Source organism: Ciconia boyciana, chromosome 4 (assembly GCF_034638445.1).
Source record: "Ciconia boyciana chromosome 4, ASM3463844v1, whole genome shotgun sequence".
Taxonomy (NCBI): domain Eukaryota; kingdom Metazoa; phylum Chordata; class Aves; order Ciconiiformes; family Ciconiidae; genus Ciconia; species Ciconia boyciana.
Window position 1 is genome coordinate 93014442 of NC_132937.1, and position 20497 is coordinate 93034938.

General features: G+C 42.9%; 1 protein-coding gene across 3 annotated transcripts in view; it reads right to left on the bottom strand.

Annotated features, from left to right (window-relative positions):
- The window catches only part of PALM2AKAP2 (PALM2 and AKAP2 fusion), a 277857-nt gene that overhangs the window by 209242 nt on the left and 48118 nt on the right, over positions 1-20497 (bottom strand). For all 3 annotated transcript variants that reach the window (XM_072860628.1, XM_072860627.1, XM_072860626.1), the window contains exon 3: positions 4072-4202. In XM_072860628.1, coding sequence (XP_072716729.1) covers positions 4072-4202 — 131 coding nt within the window. The remainder of the gene's footprint in view (positions 1-4071; positions 4203-20497) is intronic.

The window sequence follows — 20497 nt, forward strand, 5'->3', positions numbered from 1 at the left end:
ACATGCCTGTGGACGTTCACTGGGCATCTGCATCAATGCTATCCCAAACAATACATTTCAGGTCTGTGATTTTGGAGAATAGGTTTAAGGAAAGGGAAATGCTTTTCGTTCATTTTTTACTCCTTTGGTATCATTTACCCCAAATCTAAGGTAGCTGCAGAAAAGAGGAGATCACTTTCTCACTGTGTGACAGTGGAAAAGAAATGCAGAAATGGCTGTTTTCCTCTAACATTGACCCAAGATCTTTAGGAGAACATGAAAAACTAAACTAGCTTTAAAGCTTCTCTATGACTAAGGACAGTTTGTGCTCAGAGATATCCTAAATCCACATCTGGTTCTGCTCTGCCATTGATACAATGGTACCACCAATCTTGCAGCTGGGTTTCAAACATTTAACAATGCAGCAATGCCTTTCCATCCTTATCTCTACTGACAGATTTCCAGCCCACTTAGGACTTAATGAATGTTGACTAAGGGGTCCAATCTTCCTGTTAAGCCCACTGGACCAACCACTTTTTTAAAGAAATGCAAGACACTATACCAGGATTTTTACATGGCGCAGCATAAGGCTTGTTCTGAAGACTCAAGTTAGGCAAGTAGGAATGCTGGGAGTCCAGGACCAAACTTGCTTCAAGTCTGCTTATTCTTCTATTTCCACTTCACATTCTTGGGTTTCTAGTGTTCATATGTTTCAATATCTCTAAACATATTAAACTAGTTTCAAAATCTCTAAATGTATTAAACTAATCCCAACTATCAAATGTCCATTCTGTCTGTAATCCACTGTTACACTGTTCATACGCCTGCATCTTGTCTTCATCTTGCACTCCCTGTTTTTTTAACTTGTATGTGCATCTTGTACTTCTGTGTCCACTTGTTGGTAATTATCAGCATTATTGCATGATAGTATTTAATTATTTGTATTGCATTCTTTACTATGGACTGTTCTGCTTTATTTCTGTTTTTGCTTGGCATGAAGTGTACAGAAATGCTGACTAATGTAGGCATCCTTCTTCCAAATGCTTTTGCAGATGAGGGAGCTCATTAAAGCATTACACTTACTCATGTCTAGGTTTACTCATACGCACATATCCTTGCAAGCTACAAGCTGAAGTGTGTGATTTCTTGTATCAGGTTAACATGGAAGTCTAATAAGTAAACAGCAGTCTGTACACTCATGCATTTTTGCTATCCTAGTTGAAATGAAACACCTCCCACACAAAGGAGAACTGGTTACACTAGCTTAAGAATAAACACTACAAGCATGTGTACATCTTGCAAAACGTCTGATTTTAGTGGGAAAGTCACTTAAAACTGAATTAGAAAAAGCAATACTCAACTGAAGCATTTGTGTTATGTGCAAGGCCTTCAAGAACATCTATAAACCCATAGCTAGCCCTACTGTTTGCCTAAGGTAGAAATATTTGCCTCGTCTGGACAGCACAGACTTACGTGAGCCCACATCCTCACTTATGAACGTTAGCCTGGTCTCAAACACTACCTCCTTCAGTTTTCTGTTCTAAGTGTTGCAGTTCACTCAGCTTGTGAGACCTACTGTTTGTGCCTGGCCTGCCAATAAAGATGGATATTTCTCTTGCGCCGTGTGTAGTAGATGGATATTTCTCATGTGCAATGTGCCATTTCTCTTGTGTTTGTGTAGTAAACTCAGAAGTATGAGAAAGGGACCTTCCTGAGTGCTTCATTGTGAGCAGAAGAAATGGTGCTCTCTGAGATGACGATGGGATGCTCTGCTGCAAGAGGGAGGGGATGACTGCATGTTCCCCCTTATTAAAGCAGGGGCATGGGTGCTGGCTGCCAGCAAATGTTGGACATTGGCCTTCACGAGTAAGCTTCACCCTGCTCCGAGAGCAAATGTAAAAGGCTTTGCATATTTTCCAACAGGGACAAACCCAGCACATGTGCCACAGGACTTCTTCACAGATGTCTTGATACTGCACCTGCTCTGTGCTTGCACATACAGTGCAGTGTGACTCTAATGAATATGCAAAATCCATGGCACAGTGGTCATACAGTCCCCTGGCATCAACTCTATGGCTGGTCTTCTGGTAGTTTTCCATCCTCCTGGTGAACCAGCTTAATCTGTCCTCTGTTGCCCTCATTGAGAATGTTTGGGCTGTTTCATAGGGGTCCCATTGGATAGTGCATAGCGCACTTCCAAAGGACCATTGGGCCCCTGCAAACATGAACATATGGATGGTTCCCCCATAATCCTCCCCCCTGATTCTCTCCTGGGAATGCAGAGGGGAAATGTGGTGCACAGGCAGAAAAAAAATCCTTTCAGGATGAGTTTGTTCTACTTCACTCCTCCAGGTAACATGCCTGAGATCTTCTATCTTCTTACCCCTTCTACAGCTCTTTACCTTCTCAGCCTATCTTGACGGGCTCTGGATGTGTCATGTTGTCATGGATGTAAAATGTAATTAGACTAGTGACTTCAACCTCTGCCGTCTTATCTCTACAGTTCAGGCATAATATTTTCCAATTTAAATTAAAATACTTTTTAACTGTTTTTGGAGCTCCCTTAGAAAGATAACAGGGAAGTTAAGCATGCTAGTGAGGCTGTCAAAGAAATGTCCTTTCAACTCAGGAGCAAGCAGCTGACCTGTCATTTGTCAGGTGGTCACAGCAGAAGAGAGCTCCATTACTTCCAAATATTCAAAGATTTTACTTCATGGCTGAAGTTAAGGAAAAAAAAACCCAAACCACAGGGGCAAAGGTTTTACACATACTTTCATCCTACACTTTGAACTAATTAAGCAAAGCAGGTTTCGTTGCTTTCAGTGGTGGTACTCACACAGCTAAAATTAAGCACATGCCGATGTGTTTTGCTGGATGGGATCAGAGCACTTAGCACCTTGCAGCATTCAGCACTAGATGAAATATGTATTACAGTATATATTTCTGAAGTTGAGTCCATGTATTCTTTCCATCTACTGCATTAATTTATGGAGTAAAACATCAGGTAGCATACGAAATGTAAAAAAAAAAGGGTTCTTGCCTTGTGTTACCACAGATGTGAAAGAACAATGCACATTCTCAGATCAGTTTTAATTAATAGGAATCACAAGAGAGAGACCAGTAGTATGAGACAACTCTTACATTCATGCTGATCTATTACTTCCACATAGAAGCCATTTAATGTTGTCCAAGCTCAGGGTGGGTCTGCTTCTGTATATCCCCAAAGAAATATTCTGAGTGATTTCTCCAAGAAATTTCTCAAGAAACCTGGCATAAGGCAAATTGAGTTCACCAGATGCTAGGCTAATACCTCAGTCCTTGGACTGTTGGTCCTATTTGCTTTTTTCTGTCGCCTATATGCTTCAGCTGACACATTTGTAAAAGCTGTAGTGCCAAATTTGACCAACTTTTGCCAGTTTTCTGCCAGCTGAAAAAACTCTAAATTCACATAGCCTAAATGGCAGAAGCAGCAGCTCTGGAATTTGTTCTGTGAGGGATAAAAGCATGTTCCTTATGAGCTTTAGAGCCCATTGTTTGCAGCAAAACAAAGGAAAACACAAAAAAGAGGACAAACATCAACTCAGACTGCAATGGGAAACTGATAAAAGGAAATAATTCTAACGCCCAAACCTTGCTTTTGAAAGCAGTAGATATTTGATCTGCTGGTGGCATCTGCTGTTGCATTTCAAAAAGTCATTTGCACCAGTGAAAAGTGAGTGCAAAAGAGTGCCGCCCCTCTTTGAACTCCTTTTGGCTGTAGGAGGTGTAAAGCAATGGAGAATCTCTCAACTGTTGACCAAGTCATACACGTGCATCTGAAGGGGGAACTCAGCCCTTGTTTTAGCTCCTTCGTGAGAGAAATCCATCAAAGTCCATTAAACACAAAGATACCACGATGGCTCTACCTTGCAAACTATGGACATCTGGGAGACAAATTCTGGGCACGTTTGGCTGTATGTGTGCCTGCCTCTTACAGTCTTCCCTGGGCAGCTGCTATCAGCTGCTGCCAGAGATGGGGACCTGAGCAAGGAAGGTCTCTAGCCTTAATGGGAGTGACTGCTCTTAGGCAAAGCAAAGGGAAACTGTCCCTACCTGTGTATGTTTTCTTCCAGCTTTTTCACCTTCAGCTCATCCTCTTCTGACTGCCTCCTTCTGGCTTCTTCCTCTTCGGCAGAGCCAGCAGGAATTCCCTGTAGCAGCCATTTTTCCCGAAGAGCTTTTGACTGTAAGGTAAAAAAACCCAAACCTTAGGAACAGACTGAACAAAAACCATTCGAAGATTGAGAAGGAGTTGCCTCTGTTTCTGAATATTAGATTGTCCCCACTGAATTTCTGATTACTGCTTTAGACAGTTGATTTCAGGCAATCCATCAGCTGTTTATCCAGATGTCAGGTCTTCCAGATTTAGGAGTGTCAGTTTTACAGTATACACTTTATTTACCTTCAATGCCTTAATATGAAGTTATTTTTAGTTCCTAATAAAAAGAAGAGTTTAAACCCCTCAAATTAGCCAGTCCTGCAAGAACTAAAATCTTTGAACAAAAGTGTGAATCTCTTGTGAATGATAAGGCATGTACTGGAAGGACTAAAATCATAAACTCCTTAAAGCTTCAAAAACAAAAGAGCAGCATGCTCTAAATGTAATGTGTTTCATGAAGGATAAAATCAGTCTGCTATTAAATTAATCAAAGACATTCTTTTTGATTTATATCATGGATGTGTCTCCATACATTTACAGGCATACAGACAGACAGACACACGTATACATTCACGCAAACACACACATCACCTCTTAGCCAGACACAAATTAAAACAAATGAACAAAAGTCTTCCAGAAACCATGGGTAGCCCAGGGCACAGCAACACTGTTGCAGAAAGCAGCAACAGCCTGCACCCAGTAGAAGAATTCCTGGGAGTTTTGCTGCGCTGAAAACAAGGCTACAACCTCACCTGGCCACTGCCTAATCCAGCTGCACCTCACCCAGTGGAGCTGCACTGGTTGCAAGCAATCCTTTAAATAGCACATCAGCCTGCGTGCCTTGTTTGGCCCAAACCCTGCCAGAGGGATGTGGCAGATCAGTTGGCAGACAGGACAAGCACCCGTCGAAACGAAGATCAGGAGCCCAAAGCCACACAGGACTTTGCCCCTTTGCAAGAAGAAAATGGAGCTGGTGGAAAAAATGGTGAGCCAAGGGACCGACCAAACTAGCTCCGTGCATTGACCAGAAAAGGGGAACCTTGGTTCTGAATTCTCAAAGCGATTGGCAATGCTAGTTCAAGGAACCAGCTGAGAGAGCATGTATCCTCTCCAGCAAAAAGGAGCTTATAAGGAAATAATCAGTTCAAAGAAACTGGATTTCAGAGGCTGCCCAAATGTGCAATATCAGTCTTTCCCATGCCATGTTCGTCGCTGGAATGGAACCAGACTTGTGCAAACTATGTATAAAGGAAAAACATTCACCACCAAAAGCAGGCTTCAAACCCAGCCCAAAATAGAAAGATTTTTGACATGACAGACAAGGCTTACTTGTTAGTTTTTGAGTGTATATATAGACATAGTATCTATGCACAAACTATTCTTGTCACTCCATGGCCTATTTGACATCAGGCAATTAGATTTTAATAAGGCAGCAGACAGAAAGCAATACAACACACACAGCAAATTAAACTTTATAAATGACTTCAGCTTTCACTGACTTTAACTGTGCTGTGCACCAGAGGACTTCTAGGTGGGTTTTAAATGATTTATATATGAATTAGGACTTCTGCATATAAGAAAAAGTCTGTGCTCTTGTACCATGTAATCGTGTTCAACAGTTGGACCCGCTGGTGCTGGAGATGTGCTTTACTTGGCTTAACTGAGCTTTGCTCATGATCTCCAAGGTGTTAGTTCACAGAACATTAGGGATGGCTATCTCCTGCCACAGTTTTTGCAGTTTGCTGCTCTTTTTGCTGCCACTACCATCTACTAGTGCTTCCTGCCACATTTTGTGTGCTGGTAGTGAGATTTCTGGTGGGACCTTTGCTTTCCTGTTCAACCTGGCTGATTACTGCCCAGAATTTTCATCAGCTCATTCAGGCCCAATGTGCTATTGAAATGTCCCCTCAGCAGAGGACTCCCAAGTCATCACATGTACCAAGGAACAAAGTGAGACAGTGAAAGATGGATTTACAGGTCCTGAGGTGCTAAGCACTTAACAACATGTGCTTTAGCATTTAAGAGGTCTCAGGAGCACAACTCAGTAGGTATGTGCTGGGCTAGATCCAGTGCAAAGCAGTGTGAAGGCTGATTGCCTTTTAGTAAATTGCTGTCTTTTCTTCAAAAAGAAATGTGGCCAGTTGCATGCAGAACTACATTGCTACATGTGTCATACTCAGTTATGGTCTCAAATCTGAAATCCTGAGTGAGACTCAGTTGGAAAAAAATCCCGAATTTTCTAAAGATCAAACTCTAAAAATGAAGGCAGCCTTCTCCCTTTCAAACCTGTTTTAGATATGGCTCCAGCAGTCCTAATAAAGCCTTTGGCAATGTGCTGCTTGGACAGCACTGAAGACATTCAGTTAACAGTCACTCCTCATTTGCTACAGGAGGACAGACAGAATCCAGGTTTTTTTCAATGCACTTTTACAGAATCTCCACGCTGATGCTCAGACAGGGAGAAGCCAGTCCCTTCAGTACGACTGCTGTACACCAAAAATACGATATTTTGTGCGGCTTTTGTTTTGGTCTTTGTTTATGTGAAACATTTAAGCTACAAAATCACATGATTTCTTTCTCCCAGAAGCCTCCTTTTTTGACCTATTAATAGCATGAATTTGAAACTGGAAAGCATCAATGGGATTTTTTAAAAGACATATTTAGAGACAAGAATGCTATGACCTACTAAAAATCCTCTCTCTTGGGTAAAACGTCAGCGTATTTTATCTAAAACAGGAAAGCTGGTAGCTTTGATGTTTTTGGCTCTCCTTTTTAAGATGAAAATTAAGGCATTCATTAAATACTACACTGAGGAATCCAGAGAAATGAAAACATTTATAAGAAGCATTTCTTAAAATTCAGAGGGTCTATTTGCCAAGCTGTTCAAATTACGTATATTTATACACCCACTGCAAATACAATAGGCAAACAGGCAGGCACACATCAGGGGACTGCATGCAACTGTCTCGCTGTCCAGGAAACATTTTCTCCCCTGCCAGATGACTGGCATAGTGCTGAGGCAGTGGGTAGGGGTGGAAGAATCTCTCACCTGCTTTGAACAAACGTTTCCCAGGGCATTTTCATCAGAAATCCAGGGGGAAGGTTTTGGCACACATGATGAGACCAAGGGTGGGTAGGGCGCAATAGGGAGGTGGTGGTAGAGCTGCACCGGGCGCTTGGGCACAGCTCCTGGGTATGAGACAGTCCAGTGAGGCAGTCAGCATCGAGGCAGTCCAGCCAGATGCAAACCAGAGCCAGATGTGGCTTGGAACAAAAGACGTTTTGCTGCCATCTGTCCTCCACAGCTACGCAATTTGGGTTATGCTTCTTGAAAAAATCTTGCAAAATCTTATCCCAGGAAGAATAGGAGGTGTTTCTCAAATCTGCTAAAAGGAGAATGCTTGCATGAGGATGGAGCCCAAAAATAGGTAGCTGTACGAGTTACCCCTGCTTAACAATGTTGTGCATTTGCTTTACTTAACAGTCTGTGATTAAAATGGCCACAAGCTAGCATTTCAGCGTTGCTCCTCCTTCATTGTCTGTTACGAGCTTTAACTCTCTACTGCATCTTGGAGCTTCTTTATGCACCAAAGTTGTGCTGTATGATTAGACATTGTCAAAATGATAGAGGGCTCCCAGAGTGGTCAGATATACTATTGTAAAAATAGAGGTATTTGGACAGCTCATTCCAATACTGGAATGTGAATAGGCTGTACTTTCAGGAGGCACCATTTCACTGGTACAACAACAGCTACGCTATGTACAGTTTGGTATAAGTATTCCTTCATTTACTGCAAGAGTACAATTTCTTCAGGGCTAAATCCTTCAGCAGAAATTAGATCATGTCATTAAAAAGGCTTTCTGTTACTGAAGTGGAAAGGGCACTGGGCTTGCAATGCTCTAGGTCACCACTGCTCTCAGGTGATATGGTTTCTTTGCACACAAGTGAGATTGCAGAGATAACTGGAAGCTCTGCATTTATTTTGTTCAAGTGTAGGAAAGCAGAGTGACTTTTCTGCACCGTGCAAAAAAGGAAAAAAACAGGTCACGATTCTGTGAACAGATCATGGTGAGGACAGAAATAAGTGAACAGATGTTGGACAGGACAGAAAGAAATCATGCCAAATGTTTGAATGCAGTAGACACAGTGATGGCCATAAATGTGGTGCACAGCTCCCTTATGTGCTATTTATTCCAGTTTCATGCTTCAGGACAGTAAAGCCTGAAGGCTTTAAGTTGTTTACATTTAGCTCTAGCAAGGAAATAATGCATAGCCCCTCAAATGCACATAGGAGAATTAATGCTGTATTGAAAAGAAAATCATTGGTTTCATTGCTGCATTTTGCTTTAATGTTGCATCAAAAGTTTAAGTACTGGGAGACATTTTATTATAGCAAGTAAATCCTTTTAGAACAATTTTCATATACTATTATGCCCATTACATGCCATCTCTGGACTCCCTGCTTGTGAAAGGTGATTAATTCTCCCCATCAGTCTTGCTGATTTCAGACCTACTTCCATAAACATTGCTCATAAAGAATAACACATTTCCAGTCCCACATGAAGTGTAGCAGTGTCAACCTGAGGCCCAGATGCATTTGCCAGATTTGCTATTTGGCTCTTTATAACAATATAAAAGCCAGTTCTTGCTGTGCTGCTACCTTTTGAGGTAGTTTCTTCAAGCAGTTTTGGGGGATTTTTTGTATTTACAAGTAGTTAGAGGGGCAATCTGTACTATCTCTCCTTGAGAGCAGTGCTTGCTAAAGTGGAGCACTCCTCTGGCTGCTGAGTAATTTTCAAGGAAGCTGATAATCCTGAGGAGAAACAAAGGTCAAAAGTTGACCCAAGACAGCATCCTCCAGTAAAATGTGCCTGCTCTTGAGAAACACTGCTGGATGTGGACTATTCAGGGTAATGATGCTCTTCTGTGCCGTGCAAAATGGGCAATAATGACCCCGGTGTAATTCCACTGAAATCAGTAGTGCTACATCAAAGATGCTTTTACTGAAATCTTTGCCAAATTGCAGTTTTGCCAAAAGTCTTTGGGTTTTGAGGCTTGAAAACCACCAGACATTAACAATTCAGAGCTGGAATTATTTATTATTGTGAAATTATTTTCTCCCTACATGCATTCAGTATTTCTGTCCTGGAAAAAAGGTTAATGCAGGTGATTGGTTTCTCATATTCTCAGGTCTGCATATAACCAGCCCAGGCCCCACTAAAAGAGTGCAATAAACCTCTTCCTTCACCTGGCAGTGTGAGAGTCAGATATTAGCCCTGAACACTGCCATTAGGACACTAGCATAACTGGCTGCATTTCAGATTTGCTCTTTGCATTTCAGAAAGATCCCTTGGTACAAAAAGGCTGAGTTTTCCAAGCAGATCTGGAGCTCTGGAAGCAGCAATGAGCTCAGCTTTGCTGTTCAGCAGCTACCTGGAGCCGGCTGCCCAGGGACTGTAGCTTTGTCAGCCAGCAGGATCAGCTACAAGAGGGAGGGCTTCCTGGAGCAGCACAGCCTGCTCTGCCTGTGCATGCTCCCAGGCATCTGCCTGGGTCGATAAAACTGAGTTTGCAAGGAACACAAGTGCAAGAAAGACCACCACTAAAACTCCTCTGGGATTTCTCCCTTTTCCTTTCTACCCTGTTCCCCTGGCTGCTCCGAACACTGCATCTCTTTCTTGCCATACTTTTAGGCAGCTTCCCCTGCCATCCAGCTGGCCCTAACCCAGCTAGTGCAGGTTACCCAGCGGGTCTGGGTCTGACCTGCTGGTGTGCAGCACAGTTGCCAGCATTAGCAAAGAGGTTACTGGGACGTGTACTGCGATTATAGAAAGACTTGTTCCTTTGCCGCAGGCCATCCCTTGCCTTCCAAAAAATGGAAAAAGAATATGTTTGCATGGCTGTAGTGTGAGCAGGCATGTTAATGTCAGATGCCCTTAACCATGCATGAACAAATATGCAAATGCAGAGAAGGGCTGTACACATAAGCAGTATGACAGGCAGGTACATCTCGAAATAAGCAGCTCCTCAAATTGTATTCCTGTGTGATGTTGCAGTTTTTCATCTTCCAGTAGGTGAACATAACAGTCCCACCCTTTGCTCAGACTGATGCAGAGTTTTCCTATGTGGGGTTTCAGTGCGAAAGAGTCTGCTTGCAAAACGGAGGAGAAGTGTGGTCCTAGGCAAACACAAAGGATTTTACTTTGTTTTCCTGAAAGATGGATGTGGCCTTGTAGGGCATGACTGGCCCTGGAACAGAACAAGCAGCCTTTTCCAGCTTGCTGGTATGATCTGGTTTTGCTTAGCAGCAAATCTTTCTGTTGCCTTTCCAGTTATCCAAGACACTTGTTCTAGCCTAAAGGAGTGTGTCTATATGGTACATGGATATGACTCAAGCATTGCCCAGATTAGGAAATTAAGTCATGCTGAAAAACTTGCAGCTTGATTGTAGTCTTGACTTCAATCACAATATCATAGCTAATATAATTCAACAAAAAAATGTATGTTAGTTGGTGGAGCTTAGCCAGCCCAAGACCAAATAGCATGTTTATAAACATGTGATCACGAAATGATAGTTTTTGATACTTGGAGAAGTAATGAGGGGGGTCAACAGAACTACTACCTTGGAGTTCTGGAGGGCAGACTTTGGTCTGTTTAGGAGCCTGGTTGACAAAATCCCTTGGGAGACAGCCCTGAAGGGCAAAGTGGTCCAGGAAGGCTGGACATTCTTCAAGAAGGAAATCTTAAAGGCACAGGAGCAGGCCATCTCCATGTGCCAAAAGACAAGCCGGAGGGGAAGACGACTGGCCTGGCTGAACAGAGAGCTTTGGCTGGAACTCAGGAATAAAAAGAGAGTTTATGACCTTTGGAAGAAGGAGCAGGCAACTCAGGAGGACTACAAGAATGTCGTGAGGTTATGGAGGGAGAAAACTGGAAGGGCCAAAGCCCAACTCAAACTTAATCTGGCTACTGCTGTAAAAGACAATAAAAAATGTTTCTATAAATACATTAGCAAGAAAAGGAGGGCTAAGGAGAATCTCCATCTTTTATTTGATGGAGGGGGAAATATAGTGAGAAAGGGTGAGGAAAAGGCTGAGGTACTTAATGCCTTCTTTTCCTCAGTCTATGATAGTGAGACCAGTTGTTCTTGGGGTACCCAGCCCCCCAAGCTGGAAGACAGGGAGGGGGAGCAGAATGAAGCCCCCATAATCCAAGGGGAAATGGTTAGTGACCTGCTACACCACTTAGACCCACACAGGTCTATGGGGCCGGATGGGATCCACCCAAGGGTACTGAGGGAGCTGGCACAAGTGCTCACCAAGCCACTTTCCATCCCTTATCAGCAGTCCTGGCTAACTGGGGAGGTCCCAGTTGACTGGAGGTCAGCAAATGTGACACCCATCTACAAGAAGGGCTGGAAGGAGGATCTGGGGAACTGCAGGCCTGTCAGCCTGACCTCAGTACCAGGGAAGGTTATGGAGCAGATCATCTTGAGTGCCATCATGGGGCACATACAGGACAACCAGGTGATCAGGGCCAGTCAGCATGGGTTTATGAAGGGCAGGTCCTGCTTGACCAACCTGATCTCCTTCTATGACAAGGTGACCCGCTTAGTGGATGAGGGGAAGGCTGTGGATGTTGTCTACCAAGACTTTAGTAAAGCCTTTGACACTGTCTCCCATAGTATTCTCCTGGAGAAACTGGATGCTCATGGCTTGGATGGGCTTACGCTTTGCTGGGTAAAAAACTGTGTGTATGGTCGGTCCCAAAGAGTGGTGGTGAATGGAGTTAAATCCAGCTGGTGGCTGGTCACAAGTGGTGTTCCCCAGGGCTCAGTATTTGGGCTGTTTTAATATCTTTATCAATGATCTGGACGAGGGAATCGAGTGCACTCTCAGTAAGTTTGAAGATAACTCCAAGTTGGGTGTGAGTGTTGATCTGCTTGAGGGTAGGAGGGCTCTGCAGAGGGACCTGGACAGGCTGGATCGATGGGCTGAGGCCAATTGTATGGGGTTCAACAAGGCCAAGTGCAAGGTCCTGCACTTGGGTCACAAGCAGCCCATGCAACGCTACAGGCTTGGGGAAGAGTGGCTGGAAAGCTGCCCAGCAGAGAAGGACCTGGGGGTGTTGGTTGACAGCCGCCTGAATATGAGCCAGCAGTGTGCCCAGGTGGCCAAGAAGGCCAATGGCATCCTGGCTTGTATCAGGAATAGTGTGGCCAGCAGGAGTAGGGCAGTGACTGTGCCCCTGTACTCAGCACTGGTGAGGCCACACCTCGAATGCTGTGTTCAGTTTTGGGCCCCTCACTACAAGAGAGCCATTGAGGGGCTGGAGCGTGTCCAGAGAAGGGCAACGAAGCTGGTGAAGGGTCTGGAGCACAAGTCTGATGGGGAGCGGCTGAGGGAACTGGGGTTGTTTAGCCTGGAGAAAAGGAGGCTGAGGGGAGACCTTATCGCTCTCTAGAAGTACCTGAAAGGGGGTTGCAGCGAGGTGGGGGGTCGGTCTCTTCTTCCAGGTAACTAGTGATAGGACGAGAGGAAATGGCCTCAAGTTGCTCCAGGGGTGGTTTAGATTGGATATTAGGAAAAATATCTTCATGGAAAGGGTTGTCAAGCATTGGAACAGGCTGCCCAGGGAAGTGGTGGAGCCCCCATCCCTGGAGGTATTTAAAAGACGTGTAGATGTGGTGCTTAGGGACATGGTTTAATGGTGGACTTGGTAGTGCTAGGTTAACAGTTGGGCTTGAAGATCTTAAAGGTGTTTTTCAACCTAAACAATTCTATGATTCTAAAACAGATTAAATATTATCCTGTAGACGTGCAAGTTTGTTGTTGTTATTCATTGTTCAAGAAATTAATACAACATTTCTTAGAAATATCTTAAGGGAGTGATGTCTTAAAAATTTTTTTTAAGAAGCATACATTTAGACCAAGAGTCGTAAACGTTTTCCAGCAGTCAGTTAATGTGTATTCATCACACAGAACATTAAAACACATTAACTAACTTTTTTCAAGTGTGTTAAGACCTGCTCACGGTAATTGACAACGTTTTGTGACCAGGCATCAGAGGCTGATGGCTTAACGTCTTCCAAAGTTTCTCCTCAGCCACAGAGGTACAGGCCACCATGTCACTTGGCTGAGTTTTCCCTCTTTATAAAACCCTTACTGCAGTGGACCCCCAAGCTCAGCATCACTGGTCCTCAGGTCTTGTTTCAGAGCTGCTTGAGTTTTCTGGTGGGCACCCAAGGGAATAGTGTCCTGCCTGTCCCCAAGGAGCCTGTCTCCTCTGTCCCTGTAGCTCCTGGGGTGACAGAGGTTTGCTACAGCACCAGTGAGCCACTGGGTTGGGGGTGCAAGGGGGATGCACGTGGGGAGATGAGTAAATAAATAGTAAATAAAGTAAGTAAATAAGTAAATAAAAATAAATGATGGCCACTATTACAATAAGCACCTCCTGGAATCATGGCAGCCAAAAGACTTTGCAGAGATAATCTTTCCCCCTTGTTTGTTCGCTGTAGCTGGTACATTTGACAGCCCTTTAGCTCCCCTGGCTATTTACTCACTCACTGCTGTTTCTCAAAGCACGTGTTTGGCACAGCAACAGAGCAGACAGGAACGTGTTAAACAGTGCAATGTGACTGCAGAAACAGGTGAGGGAAGACTGAGATAGCTGGCATGATTTGTGTTCACTTGAGAAGGGTTAGATCTCAGCTGGGTGCCCCTGTGGTAAGGCAAGGGGATGCAGGAGCACGGCTGCAGTGTAAGCCCTGGGAACTGGAGCTGCAGAGGCAGAGCGAAGGCATGTCCATGGCAAGCTACCTGAGGGATGGGTATGATGATAACTATAGCTCCTTCATGAAGGTCTCATGCTTTGTCTGTTTAAAAACTCTCAGGAACAGAAGTTGCAGCTGTATAGACAGAGACCCAATTAGGAGCGCTTTGGGAGAAAAAAGGAGCCAATTGTTTTACATCCTCAGAGTAATCTTCCCATCCATTAGCAAGATCACCAGTGTAAATATTTTGTGTGCATTGCTTTTAAATTGTTTAGGTCCCATATTTTATTTAACTTTGTAAACCAAGTAGACAGCTGTTTCCATACACAGACGAAGAAGAAGAAATAAAACCCAAGCTCCTTCAGCTGCAAGGAAACCCACCACAGCAAGAGATATTATCAAGACTCTGTGAGAGAAGACACAAAGTTTGTGTCTCTCTTACTCAGATCATTCATCAGGCGCAGAGCCCTGGTCTGTCCAGTCTAGTTTCACCAAAGGGGATCATAGGTAGGGCCTGATACAAGGTAAGATTTTCTAATATTCATTAAAGACTTGAGATGACATTGAGACAAAAAAAAACAAGATGAAAGCTTACTCAAACATAGGCTCTTTTCTACATAATTTTCTATACATCCAGGCTACCAGATCTGCTTGAAGTAGCAGGTGAAAACAATCATGCTGATATCTAAGCCGGAGAGTTGGGGTTTATTTTTCAGTATGTCTCTTTAGGAGATCTATTTAAGATTTCAGACTTCTTCATGGCAGGGTGATAATGGTGGCTCTGTGCAACTATTTGGCATTTCTCTTTGGTGAGATTAAGCACCATAATGAGAATAAATGATAAACAACTGCCAGTGGCTGCTGCAGGGGCAAGGGGAGGGATGAGGGGACCGGGCTGTCCCAGCAGGCACACACCGGCAGTGCAGGGACACAGCAAAAGGGGATGGTGCAATGAGGGCACATGTGGTCCTCAGGATGGTGGCCGGACCTGGGAGCAGGTTTCCCAGGGGGTCCGTGGGATCTCCATCCTGGGCAAGAGTCCAGATGTAATGGGATGAGGATGGGCATGGGAGCAATGTGCTCCTGTTGGTGGGGGCACGAGGAGACCTCCAGGGTCCCCTCACACATAAATTACTTTATGAATCCATGAGAACGTCTCTGTTTCCCAGGGAATTTTGGAGCTGGAGTAAGAAATAGCTTCAAGCTAGCTGAAGATTCTGGACTTCGTGTGGTTGGGCTGAAAAATTGAATAAGACCCTCTTTTACACATACACACATGAAAAGAGTTTGATCACACTTTTACCTCCTGGAGCCAGAAATTTAGGTATGCTTCAGTTTTCCCTATGAGTGCTCCATGTTTTCAAAGGAAGCAAAGCATGGTTTTGAGCGAAAAAAATTAATTAAAAAATTAACTCTTTCTGGAATAGTTAACAATCTGAGATTTGGAAAATGGGCAACCCTCTCTCCCCAAAACAAATAGGCTTTGCAAGTTATCATCTTTACTACACAGCCACAGTTGCTTTTACTATTATCTTTGGAAAGAGTAATTTCCTCTCTACATTCAGTCTGTCCTCAGCTTCAGTTTACCACTCCTTCCCACATATACACATCAGTCAAAAGAGGTAAAAAGAAAAGCTATTTTTCAGAGACTCCTTTCTTTCCTGGTCTTAAAAGTTCTTATATTCATTGTTTTAAAAAGCTGGATTGAGGTAACGTGAATTCATTTTTGAGCACGTATCAGGCCATTAGGAGGGGCTGGGGTTGAAGCGAGCTGTAAACATCCTTGAGCTACTCTGACACAGTCTGGCTAAAATGAAAACTGCCAGAGTGGCAGTGACCTGCTTGAAGGACCTTGTTACTGGTGGAAACATGAGTGCCAGTTTTGATGGGTTTCAAGGAAGCCCTGCCTGTATAGGCACACTTACTTACATGGTCGTCCCAGGATAACTCTGCCCCACTTTGAAGTACAACTCACACAACAATACATTTTTCCTGAATAAAAGCATTCTTGCAGAGGGATAATACCAGAATAATTACAGTATATTCAGCTGCGTGGCAATGACATGCGAACAGATAAGAAACATGAGTTCAAGGACTAAAGCTTTCATCTCTTTGGGGTAGTCAATTTGTGTAGCTGGCCTGGAGAAACTATTTTATTATGGTTAAAAGATTTTATCTGGGGTTAGATATTTTGTTTTATGATTACTCGAAAAGAAAACATATAAGGATTTTTGAAATCCCTCCTTTCCAAACGCTACCTCCTGGGAAGGATGTCCTAAGGTTTTGTACTCTGTAAGGATTCAGAAAGAGCAAGTGCCCTAAATCCTTAGGCTGTGCAGTCGTATTTCCTCTCTCACTCCCTTTCTGGCCTAACAAATCTGGATTTCTGTTCTGGTCCATAAAACAGGTTAGCAGAGAGGCAGAGAGCCTCTCACTTCACAGCTTAAATCCCGGTGGGAGGCGAGCTTCCCAGGGTAAGGTGGGCATCAGCCCAAAGACGCTAATGCACAGAAAGGGACAAACAGGGGTCTCCTATGCTCTGGAAACAGAAATTTCTCTGCAAATTAGCTCTTAACCTCTCTATGCCCCAGAACTGCGGTTGGGAAATGGGGATGGCAGGGCCTTCCAGTCTCGCAGAGGTGTGGTGGGCTCCAGTGCATTAAAAACAGAGGGTCAGCCTGGGACTATCACAGCAGACATCATATACCAGAAAGAGTGCTCGACTATTAATAAGAATAGGTTTTGGGTGCTATTGCACTGACCCTGTGGAGAAGGGAGACTGTGCATGACATCATCAAACATTTTTTGTGTGCTTGACTGAGTCACCATTCAGTTTAAGGGCTAATTGACTTGAAAATAATAAAGGGATTCAACATAAAGGAATAACAAGATTCCTTCATTGACAAAAGTTATCTCTGTTTTTCCACACTGTTGCACATATATGGATAGATAGATAGATATATCTATTTATATTCTCTGACAGCAGTTATTTTAAGACTAGAATAAATTGAGGATACCAATATATCTGTGGAATAATAAAATTAAAATTTATTTATAGATACGATAGTTTCAGCTAAAACCATACCCTAACAAAATCTCTGTAACATAAAAAGGCTTTCCTTTCCTTCAGAGTAAAGATGTAATTATGTTATAGATTAAGTGTTCATGAACTGCAGTCTTTAAGTAGCAGATGTTAACAGAAATAGGTCCCTAATATTTATACCACTCCAGAAATAAAATAACAGTGGTAAATGGATTTATTGTAATAGTTAAAGTAACAGCAGAGAAGTAATTTTTCATTCAATTAGGAGGTTTTGTGCTGTTTATTTTATTACCAGCCACCACCAAACAGAGCTACAGTAAACAATTATAGAAATTCTGTTCAACTAACTACAGAGGCAGCCAGATCTTGGAAGAAACAGTTCTACCATAGAGTTTATTTGAAATAGTAAACATCTCCATTAAAACGGGCCCGCCCAACTGCTGCCTGGCTGAACAAGTTCTTAAAGGCAGCTGTTGCTTGCAGGTTTTATCTCCAGTGCAACTAATCAACCAAAATCAATTATTGTCTTCCTCAAGAAACCACATCATGTTGATGGATACTGCAGACAGTGTGTTTGCATAAGGTGAATTTTGCCCACTTTTCTGATTTCAAACTATAGAAGCTGATAACCCCTCCAGTTCCCATGGACACGGCAAGCCCCGTTTGTAAGAGCAAACCAATGAACTGCCAATTCATTACGTTTAAACTCTATCTGCTGTTAAAAAAACAAAACAAAACACACCTTGTCTTATATGAAAGAAGAAGGATTATTTTGGTATTAAAGTAGGTGTGAGGTAAGGAGAGCTGTTGTAAATTGCCTCTTATTAGAGCAAAACAGCAAGTTCAGTCTCAAAAAATGGGCTTCGTAGCACCTTTATACCTTTTCCAATACCAAGGGTCTTTCCAATGAAGCATCTGACTGTACTGTAGACAAATATACCTCCTGCCTTCAATAGAGTGCCCCGATGTTCCTGAAGTACCACGTGGATGCTCCATGCCCACCAACGTCCCTGTTTTCCAGTGATTCACAGAAGGGGTGATATGGCTTTCACTGTCAGCAACAAGGGAATTCGGTTTTTAGAACCTACGCTACTCCAGACTTTCTCCTACTCCAGACTTTCACACTTGGAGGTCTTCACTTGATTAACTCAGAAACTCACACATACCATTAATAGCTGAGCCACGTTTTTGTCCTGGTGTCCTCCGCCATAAAGCCATTGGCCTCATTCTCAGGAGCCTTTGCAAAATGTGTTGCCAAAGCTCCATCCACGTTCAGTGCTGACATTTACTAACTCCAGTGTTTGCTGGCCTGTTCTGCCTAAAACAATGGAGCAGCGGCCACCATTCCCTTATTTTCAGCCAGGTATGTTGTTAATAAGGGAAAAATGAATGAACTGGTAGTAGAGTTAAGTAATTTTGCCAGGGGTCTAATTGGCATCAGCAACTTGAAAACTGTAGGTAATTCAGCATAAACATTTGCAATAAACTATTTCTATTAGATATTTTTCCTATGTAAAAAAATTGTCTGAAATTAACAGAACCCCTGTAGCTTCCATAACCTTTATTAGGTAACCAAACAAGCTATTTTGCACAGTGTATTTTTAAAAGAAAATTACTCTGGCATTGCACAGAAATGAACCAAACCCATTGAATTCTAGCATGAATGTCTTTGGGTGAATTCAAGCTGTTACGCCTGTGGGATCAACCCAGATACTGCAGACACAGGATTAACCCAGATATTATTTTCAAAGGTTTCTCCACAGCAGATTTTACTGAACACTGATATGAAGTCCTTACACTCTACACTGACATCAACAAGCTCACAGCATTTTGAATAAATACGTGGGCTTCCTAGGCAAGCTTGGTCTTTCTGACCTGGATTTACATCCTGCACAGAATTAGTTGAAATCCACATAATTCAGGGAATGAACCATGTTCTACCTAGCACTTTTGAAGGAAAATGAATGCACTTATTTTGGGTTGTGTGAGCCAGACTGGGGGGCCATATCAGACTGGGGGACTATATTCATAGCAGACGTGGAGCCCCTGGCTTGCAGAGGCTCAGAGCAACCAAGGTGAGGCGAGGGAGAGCCTTGGGGTGGAGGGAGGATACACGGCTCTCCAAATGAACAAAGCAGCCTGGCAGGCCAAATACTATTTTGGTCAGCACGCCACTAAGAAACCAGAACACTGAACAAAGCATGAGAAGAAAATGCAGTTTGCTTGGTCTGTCTCCACAGAGAAAGGGAATAACCTCAGCCAGTGCCCCTATTTAATCTTTTCTTTTCTCTTTTTTCTTTTCTTTTCTTTTCTTTTCTTTTCTTTTCTTTTCTTTTCTTTTCTTTTCTTTTCTTTTCTTTTCTTTTCTTTTCTTTTCTTTTCTTTTCTTTTCTTTTCTTTTCTTTTCTTTTCTTTTCTTTTCTTTTCTTTTCTTTTCTTTTCTTTTTTCTTTTCTTTCTTTTCTTTTCTTTTATTTTCTTTTATTTTCTTCTTTTCTTTTCTTTTCTTTTCTTTTCTTTTCTTTTCTTTTCTTTTCTTTTCTTTTCTTTTCTTTTCTCTTCTCTTCTCTTCTCTTCTCTTCTCTTCTCTTCTCTTCTCTTCTCTTCTCTTCTCTTCTCTTCTCTTCTCTTCTCTTCTCTTCTCTTCTCTTCTCTTCTCTTCTCTTCTCTTCTCTTCTCTTCTCTTCTCTTCTCTTCTCTTCTCTTCTCTTCTCTTCTCTTCTCTTCTCTTCTCTTCTCTTCTCTTCTCTTCTCTTCTCTTCTCTTCTCTTCTCTCTTTTTTCTTTTCCTGGGGAGTAGCTGCCCTCCCTCTGTTTAGGAAGGGCCTAGGAACAATGAGGATGAACTCTGCAATCCCAGATAGACCTCTGCCATCACCCCATGCAGGTGTCCCTGCAGACAGTTGCTTGGTGGTACAGTGAGGTGGTGCAGGCAGCTCCTGGAGCAGCCGTCACTGTGACCACTCTAGTAAAAGCAACACACTTCTCTGATGACAATTGATGCCACTGAATGGAGAGGTAGAGAAGCTCCTATCATATCTAGATGCTCATCCTCGCACCCAGCATTACAGACCTTAAGTCTGGCTGTGCTTTTAGCTGAGAAAGCTGCCATTTTAAATTTCTGTGCCCTGATCTCCCCTTAGCTTCCTGTATGATTACTGCTCTTGCTCCAGGTTGTGAGCTAAATAATAAAGGGAAGTAGTTAATTTTCATGTATGTCACTCAAGAAATCTGTGCAGCAAGACTGAGTTTCCACTAGTGACAATCAGCGTAGCAGGGCTGAAGTCAGTGCCAGTTTACACCAGCTGAGGGGCTGACCCCACTACACCACCTTGAGAGCTTTTACTTTTCCCTATGGATGATGATAAAATTCAGTTTAGCAACAGCTATATCAAAATAAATCAGATGAAGTAGAGAATTGCCAGAATTGGCTTTCCAAAAGGCTTTGCTTAAAGAATGCAATGAAAAAGCATAATTCAGTTAGCTTGGAAACAGTTAACATGATA